The following is a 21,395-nucleotide window of genomic DNA, read 5'->3' on the forward strand; positions in this document are numbered from 1 at the left end:
TAAATTGTTCTGTTCACTGCTGGGTTGGGTTGCTCTCTTAGTCTGTAAAAAGGAGGAGAAAAAGTGGGCTGTCTTTTACACACTCCCAGTTCTAGGATTGTCAGCTTGTGAGCCTCAAAGCATATGGAAATATCTAACTTTTTCCTGTTATGTGTCGTGATCATACACAGAGATGTTGAAAGGACACTGATTTCACAATCTTTCAACCACAGCACCAAAAAAATGAATAGAAAATAAAGATGGGTTCTTTTCTTTCTGGTGCTTAAGGTTAAGAGAGACAGAGAGAGATTAAAAAAAAAGATATGGTATGATGTTTTGGTCATTATTATTAATTGAGGGGGGGTTGAGGGTGAGGTTTGGTTTGGTGTGCTGATGAGACTAATTCTTGTTTTCTGGGTGTATCTTACTATTTTGGGCTGGTCCGATCGGATGCTTTAAGTAATGATTGCTATCTTTGTTCCTTTGGCCTCCTCCAGTTGTCACTCTCTGATTCTTCTTTGTTTCTTTGTTAATGTAATAGGGACCCTTTAGGTTTAGGCCCCACCACCCCATAGATTAAAGGTGTCTCTCTCTCTGCCTGTATCTGCAAACTCTGAACCCATCCCAGCAAATTTCAAATCGAAATTTTCCGCCACAATTCTCCCCGTGATTATATTGCTTTGGGATAACCACCACCCTCCATTCCAATTCCAAAATTAAAGACTAAAAAGAAAAAGGAAAAACCAGTTTTGATTTGAGCACATAAAAAGTCCATCAGAAAATTCGAATGCTTGGATGATGGATCACTTTATGGACTTTTTTTTTTCTAAATGAAGAGGAAAAGGTCATGTTAGGAAAAATCAGGTAATTCTTGTATCACACTTATTTCCAAATGAGAGATTATACATTTGATGCTGTTCAAGTTCCTTATTCAATGAATGCACATGATATTGCTTCATCGTATCTTTACAAAGCTGCTTTACAAATATGCCTAAGGCTCTTCCACCAACCAATCTCTGTTATTTTACAAGTTGGTATTATACACGCATCTACATCTACAATCCCCCATGCTAGCAGCAGTTTCCATCTCTTTCAACTATCAGCAAACGAATTGGGCACAGCTAAAGCAACAAAACAAGCATTCTGTTTTTCCTCTTTTTTTTTTTTTTTTTTCCTTCAACGACCCTTGTCTTGAAAGAGACCACTTACCACCCAAAAAGTAGTTGGAGGCACCAATTCTCTCGGACTGCAAAATCATGTAACAGGTGGGTATTGCCAAACCTGGATTAACTGTTGCTGCTCTGGATCCTCATAATGACAATCCAAAGAAGCTGCCGCGTCGTCATGAACTCTTACATGGGATCCAGTAGATGAAGGAAATCCATCATGTTCTTCGCAATGCCGCAAATTCAATGCAAGTGACAACTCATTGCTGCCGACTGCAAATTGATCCAACCCCGATATGTCATATGTGACAACAGCATTATGGTTAAGACTGTGACCAGACTTCTGCACTTGCCCTGGTTCATTACTATCAGCAGTTGCAGATATCATGCTTTCCTGCAACTCCTCTTTCCTGTCCTCAGATGCTGAGAATTCAGCTCTTGCTTCTTCCTTTAGCACATTTTCTGGTGAAGATTTCGAATCCATGTCCAAATCACCGAATTCTTCTTTGTACATCTCCTCAATCATGGGCTTCCAAAGACGTACCCTTGCATTGATAAACCAGTTGGCAACCTGATAATGAACAATATTAGTAATGACACTATGCAAAAAAACACAAGGATCCAAATGGCCTCAGACATTTGGTGATGAAATATTTTGAATTAAGCTAAGAACTTCAAATGATTAAGAGAAATTACAAGAATGAGTATAAGAATTTGATGAGTCATCTTACCTGGTTTCTGGTTAACCCTGTCTGCCTTGCTAGCATAATTTTTTCTGAATCCTTTGGGTAACTGGAGGGACACCAAAAACCACGAAAGAATCAGTGAACTGAAGTTCTTAAGAAACTGACAAGTATGATTTTCAATCAAAGGGGAAATGGTGTTCAGGTACAAACGGAAGAAGGAAATGCTCAAACAGCCAAGCACGAAGGATAGCAACAGAGCTTTCCGGAAGTCCTCTTTGAGGCCTCCAAGCATGCTGCATTCCGCCAAGCTGCTGAAATGCCCTCTGCTGTCTGAGCTGCTGGTCCACGTAGCGCAGGCGGGGTATTACTCCTCCTTGACCATCTGATGAAGAATCTTGCTCTCCCAGTCTTTTCCGTGTCACTTGAATTTGGCCTTTGATTGCATCACGCAAACTGCGGAAGTGACGGGAAATTGCTTGGAGAGCAAGTGCAGTGTATGGTCCAGCAGCCCCATTCCCAGCCACCTTGTCAAAATATGACACCACAACTTGCATTTGCTGGTAATATTGTTTATATCTTCTATCTACCTACAAGAAAAGAAAAAAAAGTCATATCAATTGATGAAATAAGAACAAAGAAAAAGTATTTAACAAAATTGTTTTGGAATTGGGATTATTTACCTCATCCAACATGGACAAAAGTTTGGTCTTCTTGTTCTGCAAATCCTGTCGTTCTGCTGGTGATAGCTCCAGAGTAGAGATGGTACTTGATTCACTAGGATCCGATGACCTTGTTAAATGTTGATCATTCCCATCAGTCTCTTTGGAACCATCAAATCCAATCCGCTTAGAGTTTTGATGCTTGTTCAGTCGAGACTGCTTCAGCGCCTTTCGGACATTTACTGCTTCATCAAGCAACTGTTGTGCCGCCTTGAGGTGCTTGGAGCTTAACATAGTGCTTGCGGAACCTAATGAGTCATACAAGTATGCTTCGGAATGCATTTCTTTGGATCCCACTGAGCACATAGGATTGTACAAACTCTGCGTTTTGACAGTCTCATGGCCACCACCTCCATAGAAGCCAGATGTCAAGCTTTCAAAGTTCTTAAACTCCTCACTTTGATTGTACTCATCACCTTTACGGTAAATTTCCCCCTTCCCTAACATTGGAGAGGTGCTCAAAACCGAAGAGAGACTTGGATTTGGATACTGGTACTGAAATGAAGGCAGGGAAACAGCAGGTGGAATTTGTGTGGAGGCAAGGCTAAGAGATAACCCATGATCCTGAATATTACGTTTACTAATCAAAGAATCCCCAGTTACACAATCTCGGGCTTGATCACTTGTAGGTGGAATAAACATCATTTCATTCCTGACACCATCAGAATCAGCATATTTGTGAGGAGAGAAAGAGCCGCCGGACAAGACTTCAGAGTAGGATCCAGCAGCATATGAAGATTGATTCAGATACATCATGATGTTGGCGGGGGGTTCAGGATAAGAAGCAAGTTTTTCATCCCCTGCATAGGAGGGGTTCAATAAGTTTTGGTTGCTTAAATTTTGGAAATATGTAGCCATAGCTTGGTTGGTTGGTTCCTCTGTCTCCAAAGCCAAAGCTTTGAGTTAACCTGCGACGAAATCCAAATTACCAGTCTTGCTCAGAAACAAATTACCATTGTAGATCAATCACAGATTCCTACCATAGAAAATAAGAAACTCATCAAAAAGAAAGCCTAACCAAAATTACCAAAAGCAAAACCAGCAAAATGAAAAGGAACCACAGAGTGATCAAACTAGAACAGAAGCCAAATTTAACCCAAATATCAAAATCTTCTTCTTGTTTTTTTGGGGATCATCAGAAGTATGTAGTGAACATGTTAACACAGGAAATTAATATCAAGCACTCAAATTCCATTCCATTCCATCACAAAGAAGAATAGTAACATAATTAATTAAAATGAAAGCAGCAGGGGAGCTTCGTGAAGTGTACCTGAAAGGTGTGGTCTGGGAATGAATTGTGAAGCAAAAACAAATGGGGAAGCTTTAGATGGATAGAAGAGAAGAGAAACTGAGGCAAAGTCCTCCACCTCCTCGTCCTCCCTCCCGAACTGGAGACAAACACCAATCCCGAGAGATTGAGATATAATAATTCCCAAACAAGACCAACCTCCTTATCATTGGAACAGCGGCACCTACTTCTTCAGGAGAATATTATTATATTATGATTATTCATAATTGAATAATGGAAAGAATGGGGAATATCAACACCAACTTGAATATTTTATTCTCCCATTAAAATATTATGAGTTTTTAATTGTACATAAAAAAAATGGGGAAATTAGTTTGGCCATATGTATACGCTAACAACCCAGACAGAAGAGAAAGTTCCTGGCGTGGTAGACTTGGACTGTGACTAGAAGAGGTGACGGGCGTGGGTTGTGGTGGTGGGTGTTTGCTTAAGACGGTTCAAATCAAACGTTATTACGCTAACGGCTAACCAGTAACCACCAGTGGGTGAGTTAAGTGAGTCGTTTCAATTGTTGTTTGTTGTTGTTGTATTTTAATTTCTTTTTTCTTTTTAATTTCTTTTTTCCTTTTTAATTTAATTATTTTATTGTTTGGATAATTAAGGGGTTGGGGATTTGGGCTTTGGGATTTGGGCTTTGGGGAATGTATTCTATTATTGGTATGTTATTTATTAGCTGTACTAGTACGTACTTATTTAGTAGGCTGAAGTTGTGGAAAACGTGGAAGTTGCAAACTCGCGTGTTTAGTTTATTTGAAGCCTCGTAGAGTCGTAGTACATAGCTTAGTTGTCTCGTCGGAAGATGGATTTACAGTCCGTTAACTCTAACGACGGGTTAGACTTAAAAGATTACACCGTAATTTCACCGTTACGGGCTTATGAAATTACTCTTTGCTTCTTTTTCTTTTCTGGTAAATAATAGAGTTGGGCACGATTTCAACATATATATTCTACATATGCAAAAATGAAAATAAAAACTCACATTGTTAGAAATTAGTGCGATAAACATCTCTAATACTTCACTTACGAAAACACATAAACTTGAGACATCATTTTAATTGAGATCACATAGAAAAGGGAGGGAGGAGAGAGAGATTATGTAGTTACCCTAAATTCCTTAATTAAACTGCTGCCTAAGTTTTAATTTTAAAAAAATTAGAATGGCATGCATTCTTTGTTATTTGAAGAATGCTTTGTGATGGTCCAGAGGCCAATAGATAGCAATTTGCCATTTTGCTTTGACTTCAATTATAGTGTCTCAACGGATCCAGAATTTTTTAGATTCTCTACATATCAAATAAGAAAACTTGATTTTATGGGATTTTAGTATGAAGATATATTGACTTAATGAGCCATCATTTTTAGCCTAAATCATATTTACTAAAACCAATTTTCATATTTTGATTTGGTGAGAATTTGATTTTCTAGTATTTTTATTTGAATCCAAATAGTACTTATTTACATTGTAAACTTAAGTAAATGGAGTAATATAAAATAAATAAAAGTAAAGGACAAAGACATTTACTTAAATGAAAAAAATAAACAATAACAAAAGAAAATTGGGAGAAAATTGGGGTTTTGGAATGGAGGAATCGGATTTGTGGACAAGGAGAGGTGGAGGATACGAAAAAGCGACGAGAAAAATAGGAAGAAGAGAGAAAGACAAACAAACAAGAATGGGTTATAGTTCATCGAAAAGAAAAATAAGTTAGGCTAGAATTGGGTATAAATTGGAACCAGTGGTGAATCCATAATTGTGACTCCATAGAGTCAAAGTGTAAAAAATCATAATTTTTTTTAGTGCCTAAGCTGTTAGGTGTTGTGTTGATCAAAACATCAAATTGATGGTATGGTGCTATATATTTCTACTTATATAACAAATGCTTGAAGTCATCATTTTCATCTTGCTTTGTTTGTGTTGGTTTTATCAGTTTGTGCATTCTTTTCATTCCTATTCTATACGATTTGATATTAAGTATTTTGTGATTTTTGTGTAATTCATTCTAAGTGGTAAATTGAATTTGAACCTCTAGTATACTTGTTCCCTGACTAAATCATAATGTGGAGATTGGCAAAGTTTGTGTGCTAGAGGAGATGGGGGATGAGGGTTTGAGGTGAGATTGGGGTTAGGGTTGAGGAAAGAATAAGAAAATTAGGGTTTGGAGGGGTGGATTTTGGGTGATGCTTTAGCATTTTATTTTTATTTTTAATTTTAAGTATTGGCCCAAAACAGTGTGGTTTTGTCCAGACTATTTTGAAAAAAAAATAATAATAATAATAAAGAGACAAGATGCGTTGCGCGTCTCCTTCTTCTTCTCATGACTTCCATTGAGTAGCTAGTGGGTAACTCCATGGGAGTCACACTCCCATCAAACAAAGACCTTCAAGGATACTTCAATGGCTGTCATGGGGTCGTTTGACCCATATTGGCTTGGATACTGATTGGAATTAAGGTATTTGGATATTCATTGGAGTTACTAATGTATTTTGAATATTAATTAGGCTTACTGATTTTTGATATATATGAATAAGTAAACTTAACATAACTAGTTTGGTTCGGTTTAGATCGGTTTTTCCAATGCAAGAATCAGGACGAGAATCGATCCAAAGCAGTACGGTTCGTTTTATTAAGCATGTGTTGACCTTTTTTGTCAACACAATTTTTTTCGACTTGGTTCAACTCGATTCATCGGTTCAAATGCCCACCCTAGCAAATAATTGTCTTTTATTGCAAAATGATCCACCAATAGGCAATATCTTTCTTCTTTTTTGGGTATGAAGATCCAAAAATAACAGAAAGTATGGGATTTTATTTTGAATTGAGTTAATTGAAATGAAGCCCTTTCCATAAACCAAAATACACATCGGCAGACAGGTAGAGGTTTGGTTGTAGCTATAATCAATTGTATTATTGATCCTCTTGTTGCAACTATGGTTTCGTTGAATTGAAATTATATTTATTTCCATTATAAAAAAATTAAACTCATCGTATTAGAATTCCTACAACTCATCACTTTGAATATGCAATGTTCAAATCATTTTGGTATAGAGGATGTCAAATGAAATAAGAGGATCAAACTTCGATATTGAACCGTAGACCAAAGTTTCCACCATAATGCCATATTACTACACCAAATCTACCAATCTATTCTATCAACAACAAAAAATCACCAAACTATTATTTAGTTTAAGACTCAACATATTTCTAAGACTTCATTACCCAACGTTAATGATTATATTCCTTAACAAATAAACTAGATATTATAAAGTTTATTATTTGATCATGAGTTATTATAGGATTAGACAACTCGGTGTCCAAAAATATATTTTTGGACTGCAGAGAATTTGAGATATCAAAAATTTAGGAATTTCTTAGATAATATATTTAGTTAAGGGAAGAAACTATAAAATAATTAAAAACGACCGCAACGACTTGCACTTAAAAAACAAGAGCCTTGACCCAAAAAAAAAAAACAAGAGCAACGGCCACGCGGATCACGAAATCAGATACGTGCGTGGCAAATAGGAAAGCCCCAAAAGCTTCTAGTGCAGTGGGTCCCAGAGAGAGAGTTTTTGATGAGATTGCCGATGCTCGCGCGCGTGATTAATTGTGTACTTTTTCTAAGTATAGTCTAGACGATTCCGAGGGACGGACAACTAAAAACACGATTAATTCTTACCCCTAAGTTGATTAATCATATACTTGTATAAGTATTTTTCCTGAACATTTCGAGGGACTTGAGAGAGCAAAGCAAAGCAAAGTATTTCCGACGCTGCCGTCGACCTCTCTCTTTCGCGCTCGCTTGCTTAGGAAGCCATGACCAGCTCCTCTGCCGCTTCACGCAAGGTTCTTCTACTTCTCTCTCGTATTTTACAGTTGAAATATATTTATGGTTGTACATGTAGCCCCAATTTGTTTTCTTTTGCTTTCTTTTTTAAAATAAATTTTTGGTGCTTAGGCTTTAAGCAAGATCGCCTGCAATCGGCTCCAGAAAGAGCTTGTGGAGTGGCAGGTCAATCCCCCGGCCGGTTTTAAACACAAAGTCACTGATAATCTTCAGAGGTTCCACTTTCAATTACATTAGTGTAGTTTTAATTAATTTTTCGTACGATTAATTTTCTGATGTTTGTTATTTCCTTTGAATTTTTGTGTGAAGATGGGTCATCGAAGTCAGCGGAGCCCCAGGAACTCTTTACGCCAATGAAACATATCAGCTCCAAGTTGATTTTCCCGAGCATTATCCTATGGAAGCACCACAGGTCCAAAATTATTTAAATCTTCTGTCTTGATTGTTGTAGAGTTGTAGATGTGTTAGTGTTTCAAACAATTGAAGAAAACAGAACCATACGCAAATGTAGATGCTTAGTATAAACATTCCCCGAGTATTCTCTGCAACCAAGCAATCACAGGAGGACATTTATATTTGAATTATTATCTTAATTGATTGTGATTTATAGGTTTGATATTATCGTTTTGGTATTCCAGGTGATTTTTATCCCTCCAGCTCCTCTGCATCCCCACATTTATAGCAATGGCCATATCTGTCTAGGTACTGTTTTTGTCTTTGAACTCTGTTTTTACTATTTCCCATACTATCTTTAGTTTTCAATAAATGCACCTGTATGGAACTAATGTATTGGTGTTAATTCTTATTTTCTTTTTTCTTGCTGAAGATGGAAAATTAGATTTCTATGCCATTCAAGTCTTGCTTTTGACTTACGTGATTGGTAGTTTAATGCTATCAATATGATGACTAGTTGTTAAGTTGTTTGGCTGTTACATCGTAATGTTTACTTACAAATTAGGAAACTTATACAATAAGTTTAATTGGAGTCTATTGAATTTGCAGACCATGCAAGTTTGGCCTTGGAGAGTATCCTTCTCTGTTCACCTAAGCTTGAGGCAAACTAATTGTGTCTGCATTTATTTTGATCCTAGCACTGTTTAGAATGTTCCATTAACTTTTGGAGAAGACAAGCCAATGAAGGTCAGCCATCATCTGAAGGAATATATCTGGATTAAAATTTGAGAAGCCGGGTAATATTGTTTTGTTGGCTCACACGCCCAATCGTCTGGTGCCTACTGTAGTGAATACACCAGATATTGGGGCATTCATCTTAGGTTGGAGATTGTCAAATTCAGAATGGGCCTGGTCAGAAACTTGACGGAAAAAATGAACTAGAAGTCATGTCTAGTAGTGAGCTAGAAGGCATATAACTTTTATTATTGAACCACTGCAAGTATTATAACCATACCATACTGTGAATTTAAGAACAAAGGACCGGGAATTCTTAAGAAATTTTGACGAGTAAATTATAATTTGTAGTGGAACCTCAATTTTAAGAAACCACTCCTTTTTTGGTTACTTTATGAGGCAACAGTAGTGAGTCCAATGGCATGATTACTCACAGTTAAAGTTTTTAGGCTGTGGTTATTGGATAGAATCCTCTAAGGCATTGTGAGTCACTCTGCATCGCTCATTTTCGCATCTAACCTTATTATTGCAGTTATGAGCTTTTACAGTTCAGGCTACTATTGTTCCCTCTAGGTGTAAAGTTTGGTCTTTCAGACGCTATACCTTTTCTTTGTTTTGTTGCTCGAAAAGATGAGATAAGAAAAAAGGGGATTATCTTGTGCTTTTTGCAATCCTTGGTTCCCTTTGGAATGTGAGGCTAAGGTGAACATAGTTCCCTTGCCTTCGCAAGCAATGACAACTTCTTGTTTCAAATTTATTGTTGTCTTTTACATGTTTCTGCAATGCGATACTTAATTTTCCGGTATTTGGTGGTTATCATGCTCTACTGCGAGTTAGGGTGAGCAGCTTCGCTAGATTTGTCGGTTAATGGTTTTTGTTTTCATTTGCAGATATTCTATATGATTCATGGTCTCCAGCCATGACTGCTAGTTCCATCTGTATCAGCATTCTCTCTATGTTATCGAGTTCCACTGTGAAGGTTTGTTTCAATATGTTGAATTCAAGCTTTTGATGATTATTGGGTAGAATGAAACTCATGACCATCATTCGTGCAATTTATCATTGTGCAGCAACGCCCAGCAGATAATGATCGCTACGTGAAGAACTGCCGGAATGGCAGATCTCCCAAGGAGACGAGATGGTGGTTCCATGATGATAAAGTGTAATGACGTAACAAATATTTATCAACTATGTATAAAAAAAAAAGAAAGAAGGTTTTTGATTTGGAATACTATTTAATCAATGTTATTGTTGAAAGAGGGGGGGAACCCCTTTGCACATCCGGCTTCCTATGCATATTGCATGGAATACATATATCCAGTGAGGTGGGTATCCAATCAGATTGCATAATGCAACATCTCTGGATACAATCAGATTGCATAATCCAATTAGCTTCCAAATATTTGCGTTTGGTTCAATCATGTTCTTCATTTGGTACAACCAAGAAAAAGGAGGGAGGGGACTCATGGTTGTAGTAACAATAAGATTACTGAAAAGTGTTAAAATAAAATTCCAATTAAAACAACATAATTCAACAAAAAGAAATAACATATAGACCAATATATCCCCAGAACCGCTTCTGCATACGCCAACCTAGGATTTGCGTCTTTATAATCGGGGTACAAAATATCCCCAAACGGTAACTTGAGCCGTGTTTTGTTTTCCCTCCACTAAAACGCTAGTGTGAGAGGTTTATAGAGGGAACAAATGCTATCGCGACGACTTCCTTCTACGGCGGTTTCTTTCTCATGGCGGCGGTCCAGACTCCCGAACTTGGTCCCCACCCAGACGGTGCAGATGGTTCAGAGATCTCTCGAGTCACTCTCCGTTTGCCCTAATAAAGTTTGCATGATTGCCTTCTGTTATTCCACCAGTCCTCAAATATCCGCCGACTTGACCGACTCAATCCCCCAACCGCCGTCAAAACAAGTAACTCTACTTTCCCTTCAATTTCATTTTCACTCTCGTTGCTTGCTGAGAATCCAATCGTTATTTTTCATTTTTTGTTGACGAAAATGAATTATTTTGCTTTTTTTATTTATAAAAATTATATTTGAATAAAACATTGTGTTTTGATTGAATTGCAGGGTCCTCTTCAACCCGGTCTGTATCTAGTAGGAACTCCAATTGGAAACCTCGAAGATATCACTCTACGGTGCTCACTCAATTTATACATAGAATTAGAAAACATGTTTTTCCTTTTATTTTTTTAATCTGATGCGAATTTCTCCAATGCAGAGCCCTCCGAGTCTTAAAATCAGCTCATGTAATACTTTCAGAAGATACCAGGCATTCTGGAAAGCTGCTCCGCCATTACAATATTAAAACTCCCCTTGTAAGTCAATACGGAATTTTATTTTTTCCTTTGGGTTTCTAGTTTGGTTGCCTTTTGGTTTTAGTCATTTTAATTTATGCTTTTAGATTACAGCTGAGCTATCACAAATTCAATGAAACCCAAAGGGAACAAACTGTGTTGAAGAGGCTGAAGGAAGGTGAAATTGTGGCGCTCATAAGTGACGCTGGGATGCCAGGCATCAGTGATCCTGGCACCGAATTGGTGAGGATCCCCTCCCCCTCTGTTCACTATTTTGCTTTATTTTTTGAGCAAGCAATGTATCGTTTGTCAGCTCGAATTGGTTTATGTAAGTGGTTTAGTCAATTGTGAGATGACTTCGAGTAGTTCAGCATGTCATTGTGGATATGGTATCTACAGAGGATATAAGGTGGTAACCAAACCAGCACTGCATTGGAGGTTTCCACATTCCATATATTATGAAGAGTGGAATTGGTGTGTGTATTAATATCAAGTCTTGGTGCAGGCAAAGCTATGTGTGCATGAAAACATCCCTGTTATTCCAATACCTGGACCGTCCGCTTTTGTTGCTGCCCTCTCTGCCTCTGGCCTATCCACTGATGAGTTTACATTTGGTAAGTAAATTTGTCATGCTGCTTGAAGTTCTTCTTGTTGGCTGTGGACTGTGGAGCGGGGAGTATCCGGATTAATAGAACCCTGTACTAATTATGTACTTCTGCAGTTGGATTTCTCTCTAAACACGCTGGATCTAGAAGAGAGAGGCTGATGGTTTCAGCAAATGAGGCGACGACACAAATATTCTATGTGCCTCCCCACAAGCTTCGTGAGTTTCTTGAAGAGGCTTCTTCACTTTTTGGTGTTACAAGGTAAATATCTCTTTCCTTCCTAACTCATTGATAATAATGTTTTATTATTGTTTATTTTTGTGAGTTGAAATTTGCACTATTGGATTGATGTCCGTTTACTGATCCAGTGGTTTTACAAATAAATCACCGGGTGACTTTTTACTTATAATTGTGATGCAGACAATGTGTCATAGCTCGTGAAATTACAAAAGTTCATGAAGAGGTAGGGTTTTTATGATTTATTTTCTTCCTGTTATGTTGCTTTGATGGGCTTGTGAGAATCTTGACTGCTGGTTAGCTTATCAACTATATGAACAGTATTTTACTTGCTGCATTTTTTTTATGCGAATCTCATGGCATTAGATATTTAAAATCCTGTTGTTATGTTGTTCATTAACAAACGAAAAATTGAACTACCATGTTCTCAAGTAGTATTTGAGTCTTCTTTTTGGTGATATAATTTCTAGAGTTGTTGACATAAATCTTTGACTAGTGACTGGTAATATGTGCCAGGCCAATGCTACTATGCTAGTATAAAATTGGCGCTCAAAAGTTATCTTTCTTGTCTTGGGGCTACTGTTCAGGCTCTGCAATTGGGTTCCTTTATTTGGTAGATTATAGCCACAGTTTCTATTTCCTTTTGGGCTGTGCGTTGCTTGTCTGACATTTTAGACACAAACCGACCTCACCTCACTAGTGCTTGAGCAATGTGATTCAATCCTCTTGGATCTCAGATCCCATTGGGAATAACTAATAAATCCATTGGGCCACCTTATATGAGTGTACTTCATTTTCATATATATATTTGGAGCATTGCTTTATCTTTCTATTAATTTAAAATGCAATGATATGGTCTCATCAAAAAGAAAAAATTTCAAAGATATGGAGAATCTATTTTGTGAATTCAGTGAATTATTATCTTGATGGTTCAATTCGTCTATTTTTAAATGCTAGCATGTTTTTTCACAAACAAAATTACTACTCCGTTAATTTCATGTTGCGATTTTGACTTATTATATGATGTCCCAAATTTTGATGCCTCATCAGTTTTGGCGGGGTACATTGGGAGAAGCTGAAGAAGTGTTTTCTACTCGGACGCCAAGAGGTGAAATTACAGTGTTAGTTGAAAGAAAGGAAAATTCTCCGGTTGAAACACCTTCAGAGTCTCAGCTTGAGGATGAGTTAAGAGATTTGATTTCCAATGGGCATAGCCTTTCTACGGTAACAACTTCTTTTCGAGTATATCGCATGTTATTTTTTTAACAAGAGCGTGTATATCCAAGGCTTCTTGCATATTCATTTTACTAGTGGTTGAAATGCACTTTCCATATTTAACAAAATCATTAAGGAGATCTCTTCTACTGTTTACAATATAACATCATAGATAGTGGAACATTTCATTGAGGAAAATTCGCAATGGCATCTTGTGATGGATTTGATGCAGCAGATGGATCTCATTATGGAGGTCTTGGTTGGGGCAGTACCACGTCACACTCGTACAACCATTCTCACAAGAAAAGGATGTCTTTCTTGTGAGAGTGGTCGTGGGATAACATGGCTGGGCCGCCTCACTCAAGACTCTCTCCTCTTCATGACTACCTTTAAGCCCTATGTTTTGTCATTTTCTGCTGTCTCTCTTGATCATGAACGTTGGGGTGTTTGACAACTCTTATGTACGTATAGGCTGTCAAATTAGTGGCTGATGGCACATCAGTGAGAAAGAAAACGATATATTCAATCGCATTGAGAAAATTTGGGAAGCAACTTGGTTCAGAGAGTCATGAAGATCCATGCAAGCGACAGCTGGAGTGACCTTGGATGTTACTGGTGGACCAGAGAGTAAAGTGCTTATTATGCGAACTGATTTTTGTTTCTTAATATGTGATGAAAATATTTACGTGAGTGTTTTAATAGACTAAATTTACAATGCCGTAGCTCATATTACTGACCATTCTAAAAAGGGTAAGACAGTAAATTGCCAAATCGTGAAGGAACTGTGTTCGAAGAAGTTGAGGACAAAAAACGTCAAGACCCAGAGGCAAAAACCAGGACACGCCGTGTCGGGAACTCGGGATCACGGGCGCTGCATACAACAACATGACATATGCAGATCAAGGTAATAGAACCCACCGTTCCACCTTCTAGCCCTCACCGAACAACTCCTGAACCTCACCACACCCTAAAACACCCCCCCTCCTCTTTTTTATTTATTTAATTTTAAATAACAACCGCGCTGGTTTGATTATAAAAAATATTTCATCTTCCTGCCAGTAGTGTATGTACAAGAGCTTAGAACTATGCTATCCCTAAAACTTATCGACTATGTGCGGTTTTCTACGTTTTTGTGGTCATCAAGAAATTGACAACAATTTATCACCACCACCGTGATTAGAAATTGAAACGGAAGAGGATGGGCTAAAAATACGTTGGCCAGTGGCTAAAATGCGCCGGGGGTCGAAATCCACCTTCCTCTGGTAAAATTGGTCCCACTTATCTCCAAAGTGGTCCATCCACTCCTCCTGTGTAGTGTAGTGGGGAAGGTACTGTTTCGCCTTGATGCCTGCATCATCACAGAATTTTAGGATCTGACGGTTCTGATTGGTCAGGTGTTCCAAGGTGTGGGTCTCATCGCCAGTATCCAAGGCGGATCTCAGCAATGCCACTAGGTAAAAGATGTCCTCATCGGGTGTCACCACCGAACTCCTCTGGTCCCACCTACACAGAATCAAAACCACATAAACGCCAATGAGCAAAACATGTTTTGGAATTTGGATTGGATCTGCAAGAGGTGTGTAGCGTGGCAGTGTGCAAGATGGATGCGTATTTGGTTGTTTGGATTTGATCATCAGCAAGACCCACTCCACCAGCACCATTGTGGACAGTGGAGGAGGGTGACGGGTCGTTCCATGTCCATGTCATCAAAACTGTAACCTTGCGTAGAGCTTACAGCATGAGAGTCATTGTGGCCGTGGATGCAATTGAATCTCATAACATATTTTGATGATATACAGTCATTCGCATGCGTGCGTATGCGTAGACGACTGATGCTAACATAATTATCATAAGCTTATGTGGATTATGTTAATATGTACTCTAGTACTAACGACTATGTTTCTGGAGCTACCATGTAAAACGACATGGACGACATCCCATCAGTGGATCCACTGACACCAGAATCTTTCCACTTGGATGATCTCCACCGTCGCCTTTGTTGGCTTTTCCACCCAACCCCCAAAATAAAAGAGTAGTGTTTGTGCGTGTGGTCCTGGACCAAGTCCAAGTGTTTTGGCTGCCTAACTATGGACTTTACCTCTCATCATATCATCTAAAGACCAAAAGCCATAGTCCATCCGTAGACAGATTGGACAACTATTCACATCTTGTCATGTGAATGATGAGGACTTGCTTGAAAAAGAAGGTTTATTAAATTACGCATATATCCAAGATTATGGGTAATGGTGAAGACGATGGATGTCGTTTCAAAATTGTGTTAAAATTTGGCTCCTAAATCTGACCCGAAATATATGATTACAAAAGCATATATGTTCTTCAAGTTCCAAACCCTTCATTATTAAGAAGGTCCGCAGCTGCTGTCATAGAAGATTCTATTTGTCTTTATGGAAAACTTACCATAAGTGCTGCTTAGAGATAGGTTCAACAAATAAGGGCAACAACCTCGATTCATATTTTATTCTTGTTAAAATAATGGATGCAATATCAACAGCTATATATCGTTATGTTTGCAGGCATGCATGCATGCAATGAAAACAACATAAATACTTACTTGTCTTTGTTCATGGGGTAAATGAGGATGGGCCCGCTTGTCTTATTGCCCAAAATACCCTTGAACACCCCCTCATCGAAGTCAGAAATCCTTGATTTGGGGACAAAAAGGTTAAGCCATGGGTGAGGCACGTCCCACAAACTCTTGGACCGGAGCTTCAGCTCCGCCTTGTGGACCCGGTCCAGAAAATCCACGTAAGGAAGATCCGTTGTGAAGACCGACGTGGGTACAAAATCCAATTTTTTTAATAAATCCTCTATTTCCTGCGTGAAAAACAAAACCCCCAACTCACAATTTTAAATTATTTGGGGTTTGAAAAAAAAACAATAAAAGTAGAGTAAAGAAAGAAAGCTGCTACCAAACCAAAGTGTTGCTTTTGTCAGGATAAGTTCCATTCAAGAGGAATAATTTGGTGAATTGGGCGGCTTATTAGATTTAGTAATATACAATTAGAAAACAATTTTGAAAAAAAGCTTGTATTCAATCTTAGGTTTGAATAAGATAATAGATCGCAGATCTTCCATGTTTTCTTGTTAATTACATTTTGTAGTAGCTAATCATATAATCTAGGTTTAGTGGGGACCCTGAAATATTATTGATTGATCAATCTAGCTTCGAAACCTTGCTCTCTTATTGGTTTCAATACGTGTACGATGATAGATAGCCACTTTATTTAATTACTCTTTAAAGTCTGAGATTACCAACCAATTGTTGAATTGTTGCTCCTGCTTGCTAGCCATCTCTTTATTCTAATATTATATATATATATATATATATATGTATGCGTTTTCTTTCTCGAAGCTGGTGTTGCTTTAGCATGCTGCATGCACGACGCCATCACTTATTTATAATATTTATTTACCGCTCTTTCGTATTTCTCTAGGTTTTTATACCCAAAAAAAAAAATACTTTAATATTTTTAGTGGGTTGGGTTGGGTTGGTCTATATTCGTAGAAATTATACATAACTTGCATGCCTGAAATTACGACTATATGTATTTATATGTTGGTTGGACTAATGAGGCCTATGGATTGAGTGGCAGCTAATTGAAGACTAATCACCAACCACCAAATTAATAAAACTATAACACGTATACAAATTAATACCTGGTCAATTGTATCAGCAGTTGATTCATGGTAGTTTTTGGTAATCTCCAAGCAATATAAAACACCCCCTTGAGAATTAATAGAGGTGATTTTGACAGGGTTGCTAGGAGAGAAGAAAGAGGACCTCCAATTGTTGATGAGGCCTTCATCTACAATTACGAAACCCTCGACATAGTCGAACTTGTGGGTTGAGGGTTGCCCATGCAGAGAGATGAGGAATTCCTGATCTTTGGTAAAAGCCGAAAAGTTGGAATACAGTACTCGGATCCACCTCACCTGTTTGACAATGGCAGCAGATAAAGCAATAATAAAAACAAAATTAAAGCACCAGAAAAAAGGAGATAGAGAAAGAGACCATGTTAGTTAAAGAAGCAAAGAGGACACGTCAACAACATTGCCAGCTATAGAATACCGGTTTGAATAATGGGTTCAAAAAGCTCCAATTCATGGACCCATATTCGATCCCTTCGAAACCCCCTTAGGTAGGTGAAGCTCATGCTCATCATACCTTGCTTTTTAGGACTCGTTTTTGTCCCACCATGGGAAGGTGGAACCCAACCACAACCCATTTCTATTGAAACAACTTATTATAATAATATGAGAGAGAGAGAGAGAGAGAGAGAGAGAGATACCCTTTGGGGGGCAGGTTCGAGAGCAATTCTAGCCCTAGTGATGATTCCAAATTGCCCTAGCCCACCAAGAACAGCGTGGAACAGCTCTGCGTTTTTCTCTTCTGAACATGTCAATAGCTCGCCCCTGCCTGTTTAACAAACAGTTTGGTCATTCCAATAATCATATGCTAGCTACACAAGAGATCGATTTGCCATTGATCATATACATAAAGACAAGCACTTCAATTGGCAGCAACGGCAACAAACTTAATAATGTCATGATGAGAATATATATTGTTAGATCGATTGGTTGGTGATATATGTATAACAAACCAGGCCATGTGAGGGGTATAATTAATTAATATGCTAATGCTACATACACAAGAGATTAACCACCTTTCTCTCTATTACGTCCACACTTATATCAGTAAAACAAACAATATCTAAACTTTGTAATATACACCATGCAAACACTTACAAATAAATTAGGGGAAATTAGAAAGAAAGGCACAAAAACAAAAACAAAAAAAGAGTGATATGATTAAATTTGGAACCTGTAACGACGTCGAGCTCATCAACACTGCTAATCTGAGGGCCATGATTGAACGCTTGGCCGCTGATACCGGCGTTGGAGAGGGTTCCTCCGACCGACAAGTACAAATAGTCCGTCCACGACTTTGGTGCGAGTCCATATTCCAGCGTGCTCATCAGCACATCTATCCACAGCTCCCCACCCCAGGCGTCCACGTACATACCCTTCTCCGAAACCCGACCCGACCCACTTCTTACCCGACTCATAACTCTTCCTGATGATCCGCCGCCGTTCATTTCAATGACGACCCCATTGTTGGTCTGCGCCTGTCCGTTGATGGAGTGCCCGTGGCCCCTGGCCGAGACCGTGAATCCGTGAGCCGAAGAGTAAGCTGCTCGCACGAGTCTGGCCACGTCTTGGGCAGAGCCCGGGTGCAGAACGGCCAGGGGCTCGGCTCGGGTCATCAAGCCGAAGTCCTTGGAGGCGGTGTCGACGTCGGAGGGGTCGACGCTGAGCTGACCTTCAACAACAAGCCGGAGAAGCTCCGTGGGGTCCACGGTTAATCCAACCGTAACAATCAATCTGCAGATGGCGAATGTAATTAAAAGAAGCTTAGTGGCCATATGTATGATTGATTCTTGATCTTCTTGTTCTTGTTCTTTTTTGTGGATGGATGGTTGAAGATGATGGATGGTTGAAGATGATGAATGATTATAAGGTAATAATTGGCTACATAATGGCGGTTAAAAGGGGTGAAGGATAAGAAAAGTGCGCACACCGGCGGAGAGAAGTAGGCGGCGGTGGTATAGCTATATATAGTGAGAGAGTGAGAGAGAGTGATGATAACGTACGTATACGTAGTGTTAGAAAAAGAAGGAATAAAAAGAAATTGTGGGGGAAATTAGGGAAGAGGGAACAAAATCTTTGTGGCAGGAGGAGGAGGAGGAGGGAGGAGAGGTGTGGGGAGTCGTGGAGACAACGTAAGGCTGATTTCGCTTTAAAGATTTTGTACGCAACATGCACAGATTCTCTGCTGCGGAGCTGCGCTATAACTCCTCCTTTTCTTCTTTTTTTCTTGCCTTTTCTCTTTCAACTTGATTTGTTCACGTTACAACAAGTAAGTACACACATATGTACACAAGTGTTGAGGTGAGAGGAGATGAGATTGAAGGTAACAAGGAATTCAGGTATATTCTATCTCTCTAGAAATTGGCCAAGGCAAACAACAGATGATTTACAGATATAGAGAGAGAGAGAGAGTAATTTTTCTGAGGGAGTCAGTCTGATTATGGATACGAGAGTGTTGTGTCTAGCTAGGATATAACATGCAGGTCCTCAATTTAAAGCAGAGGAGAGGACTGATGGGGTCTTGGGACACGTGGATGTTCACGTGCGAGGGGCGAGAAACACGTGTTAGGCAGAAGGGAAATAGGGGTAGGGTAAGAAAAGAGTTTTGATGAGATGACCCATTACCATTACGACGCAATACCCACTCCCCCCTCCCCTGCTTTGAGGAACACACACACACACACAGATACACACACAGACAGAGGAAAGAAAGATAGAGAAGGGGAGGAAGAGGATATCATCATCAGAAGAGGTCGGGATGGGGGGCCCACATGTGGATACGGAGGATCTGTGTGGGGACCCGAGCAAGAGAAGCTTCACGTGGGTGCAGACCCCTGCGACGATGTTCCTTCCTTTGAGCTTATTATGCAATGCAATGGCGATGCAAATGCAAAATATTACCAACTAATTACTAGTCGTTTAATTATCAGTGCTTGTTCATTCCTCAATCCCCTCATCAAACACAACACAATCAGATGTTTATATTTTTATTAATTAAACTCATAATAATATATAATAATATATGTATTGTAAATTGTAATGGCTGAATTGAATGCTATTATATATATTAATTAGTGTATGCCTATCAAACAAGTCCCAATTAAGAAAATCACAGAATCTAAGCCTTAGATTACAATGACTAGTTATGCAACTTAATTATGGTTTGCCTGCCAAATTGCCAAATTGCCAAATTGCTAATGCCATTACTAAAAATAAAAATAAATGCTTCCCACAACAAAAAAACACTCACAAAACAACAAGTGCATGTTTGGAGACTACTCAAAATATTTATATTTATCTATAGATCGATGTCGATTGCCAAGTGGGGTTTTGGCGCTCACTGTTGGATTTATATCTTAGATGATTAGTCAAGTCCTTTTGCATAAACTAGTTTAGTTGGACATAACTATAACAATTTTAATGGGATATATGTGGTCCTTCTGGTCTTTGCATCCTTCTCATTGTGGGGGATAATTAAGAAGATATTATTATACTACTTTTCTTTAAATTTTATTTATAAAAGCAAAACCCTAATTAAAATTATATTTGTAGACTAGAATCTATATGCGAGAGTTGAAAAAGAAAAAAGAAACAAGTCATTGTTTTGGAGGGCTCATTGACAACTCTTGCAGCTTGTCCAGGAATGAAAATGATTGTCCAATCAGTGACGGCATTTTTGAGCTTCATAGACACTTGCTGGACCACCTAATAATAGCTTGTCTAACTTGTCTGTCATAACGGATGTGGATGTGCATATACATATATATATGAATATAAGTTGTGTTTCATTTCATCGGTCTAATTTTGTTTTTAAACCCAGTCAATGGTGAAAATATACAAGTTAACCCTCCCATCCATCCACCACAGTCCACTTACATTCTTGATCATCAGCAACAGCAACAGCAACAGCATCGGCAAGATTGGCGTTAGAATAATATAGCTCAACTACAGCGAGATTTCACCAAAAACATTCATTAATAATTGCACCAAGAAATTAAGTTGTGTGTGTGTGGGTCAAGTCAAGGGCCAAGCCAAGATGTGCCATAAATAAATAAAAATTAGGGTTGGTTGGTTGGCGTATTGACCATACACATACGTACAAGTCAGTCAAGTCATGCATGTAATCTCGTTTTCTTCCACTGAACAAACAAGGCCACATGAACTGGGGACGCATGCATTAATCATTTTCATATACATTCTTGGATTGGTGGTGGTGTGAACAGTTGGACCTGGTACTGCTATGATTAATATGAACTTGACCTTAGAAAAGTTCAGTTGTCAGATATCAATGTTGTAAACGAGGAAAATACTTCCAAATTCCCATTTTTAAATCTAAATTACTTGTCTAATAAGGCTTGGCTGGTTCCTTGTGTTTCACAAGATTTTGAGTCTTGTTGACAAAAAAGCCTCGTCTCTGTCCGGTAGCCAGAGGGACCCGGTGGATCATCAAATCATCCATAAATTAATAAACCTTCTTCTGTCGACACCAGGAGGTGTGGCTACAGTGCCTAATGTCCTTCACT

At 38.6% G+C, this 21,395-nt stretch overlaps 4 protein-coding genes across 5 annotated transcripts; 2 read left to right on the forward strand and 2 right to left on the reverse strand.

Moving 5' to 3' along the window:
* Positions 1 to 829: 829 nt before the first annotated feature.
* On the reverse strand, positions 830 to 4,152 carry LOC103321325 (BEL1-like homeodomain protein 3). Of its 2 annotated transcripts, none has more exons than XM_008223124.3 (5): positions 3,821 to 4,152; positions 2,512 to 3,526; positions 2,042 to 2,418; positions 1,877 to 1,937; positions 830 to 1,716 (listed from the first exon to the last, which is right to left on the reverse strand). In XM_008223124.3, exons 2-5 carry the CDS (start codon positions 3,406 to 3,408, stop codon positions 1,234 to 1,236), a joined length of 1,818 nt encoding a protein of 605 aa, XP_008221346.2. In that variant the 5' UTR covers positions 3,409 to 3,526; positions 3,821 to 4,152; the 3' UTR covers positions 830 to 1,233. The 2 variants fall into 2 exon arrangements, with proteins under 2 accessions (XP_008221346.2, XP_008221347.2); XM_008223125.3 differs by having other exon boundaries at positions 2,512 to 3,458; positions 3,821 to 4,083.
* A 3,370-nt stretch (positions 4,153 to 7,522) lies between these two features.
* On the forward strand, positions 7,523 to 10,112 carry LOC103321324 (putative ubiquitin-conjugating enzyme E2 18). Its single transcript, XM_008223123.3, has 6 exons — positions 7,523 to 7,703; positions 7,816 to 7,919; positions 8,014 to 8,116; positions 8,343 to 8,406; positions 9,723 to 9,811; positions 9,903 to 10,112. The coding sequence occupies exons 1-6, from the start codon at positions 7,674 to 7,676 to the stop codon at positions 9,996 to 9,998; spliced, it is 486 nt and encodes a 161-aa protein (XP_008221345.1). The 5' UTR covers positions 7,523 to 7,673; the 3' UTR covers positions 9,999 to 10,112.
* Positions 10,113 to 10,454: 342 nt separating this feature from the next.
* On the forward strand, positions 10,455 to 13,930 carry LOC103321323 (Tetrapyrrole (Corrin/Porphyrin) Methylase). Its single transcript, XM_008223122.2, has 9 exons — positions 10,455 to 10,761; positions 10,920 to 10,987; positions 11,071 to 11,167; positions 11,261 to 11,389; positions 11,652 to 11,760; positions 11,868 to 12,012; positions 12,172 to 12,214; positions 13,039 to 13,212; positions 13,675 to 13,930. The coding sequence occupies exons 1-9, from the start codon at positions 10,540 to 10,542 to the stop codon at positions 13,801 to 13,803; spliced, it is 1,116 nt and encodes a 371-aa protein (XP_008221344.2). The 5' UTR covers positions 10,455 to 10,539; the 3' UTR covers positions 13,804 to 13,930.
* A 36-nt stretch (positions 13,931 to 13,966) lies between these two features.
* Positions 13,967 to 19,422, reverse strand: CKX5 (cytokinin oxidase 5). Its single transcript, XM_008223121.3, has 5 exons — positions 18,047 to 19,422; positions 17,514 to 17,641; positions 16,882 to 17,157; positions 15,776 to 16,038; positions 13,967 to 14,706 (listed from the first exon to the last, which is right to left on the reverse strand). The coding sequence occupies exons 1-5, from the start codon at positions 18,645 to 18,647 to the stop codon at positions 14,343 to 14,345; spliced, it is 1,632 nt and encodes a 543-aa protein (XP_008221343.2). The 5' UTR covers positions 18,648 to 19,422; the 3' UTR covers positions 13,967 to 14,342.
* Positions 19,423 to 21,395: the final 1,973 nt, after the last annotated feature.

This window comes from Prunus mume, linkage group LG2 (genome assembly GCF_029339155.1).
Source record: "Prunus mume cultivar Tortuosa linkage group LG2, ASM2933915v1, whole genome shotgun sequence".
Lineage (NCBI taxonomy): Eukaryota > Viridiplantae > Streptophyta > Magnoliopsida > Rosales > Rosaceae > Prunus > Prunus mume.

Bases quoted from the DNA above. Each gene is read 5' to 3' on its own strand.
- LOC103321324 (XM_008223123.3), top strand. From the start codon at position 7,674: ATGACCAGCTCCTCTGCCGCTTCACGCAAG. The intron at 7,920-8,013 runs GTTCCACTTTCA...TTTTGTGTGAAG, and splicing joins GTCACTGATAATCTTCAGAG to ATGGGTCATCGAAGTCAGCG. The intron at 8,407-9,722 runs GTACTGTTTTTG...TTTCATTTGCAG, and splicing joins CAATGGCCATATCTGTCTAG to ATATTCTATATGATTCATGG.
- LOC103321323 (XM_008223122.2), top strand. From the start codon at position 10,540: ATGCTATCGCGACGACTTCCTTCTACGGCGGTTTCTTTCTCATGGCGG. The intron at 10,762-10,919 runs GTAACTCTACTT...ATTGAATTGCAG, and splicing joins CCCAACCGCCGTCAAAACAA to GGTCCTCTTCAACCCGGTCT. The intron at 10,988-11,070 runs GTGCTCACTCAA...TCTCCAATGCAG, and splicing joins CTCGAAGATATCACTCTACG to AGCCCTCCGAGTCTTAAAAT.
- LOC103321325 (XM_008223124.3), bottom strand. From the start codon at position 3,408: ATGGCTACATATTTCCAAAATTTAAGCAACCAAAACTTATTGAACCCC. The intron at 2,419-2,511 runs GTAAATAATCCC...CTTTTCTTGTAG, and splicing joins TTTTGTCCATGTTGGATGAG to GTAGATAGAAGATATAAACA. The intron at 1,717-1,876 runs GTAAGATGACTC...GTTCATTATCAG, and splicing joins CAGGGTTAACCAGAAACCAG to GTTGCCAACTGGTTTATCAA.
- CKX5 (XM_008223121.3), bottom strand. From the start codon at position 18,647: ATGGCCACTAAGCTTCTTTTAATTACATTCGCCATCTGCAGATTGATT. The intron at 17,158-17,513 runs GTATCTCTCTCT...ATTGTCAAACAG, and splicing joins TCGAACCTGCCCCCCAAAGG to GTGAGGTGGATCCGAGTACT. The intron at 16,039-16,881 runs GTATTAATTTGT...TTTTTCACGCAG, and splicing joins CTGCTGATACAATTGACCAG to GAAATAGAGGATTTATTAAA.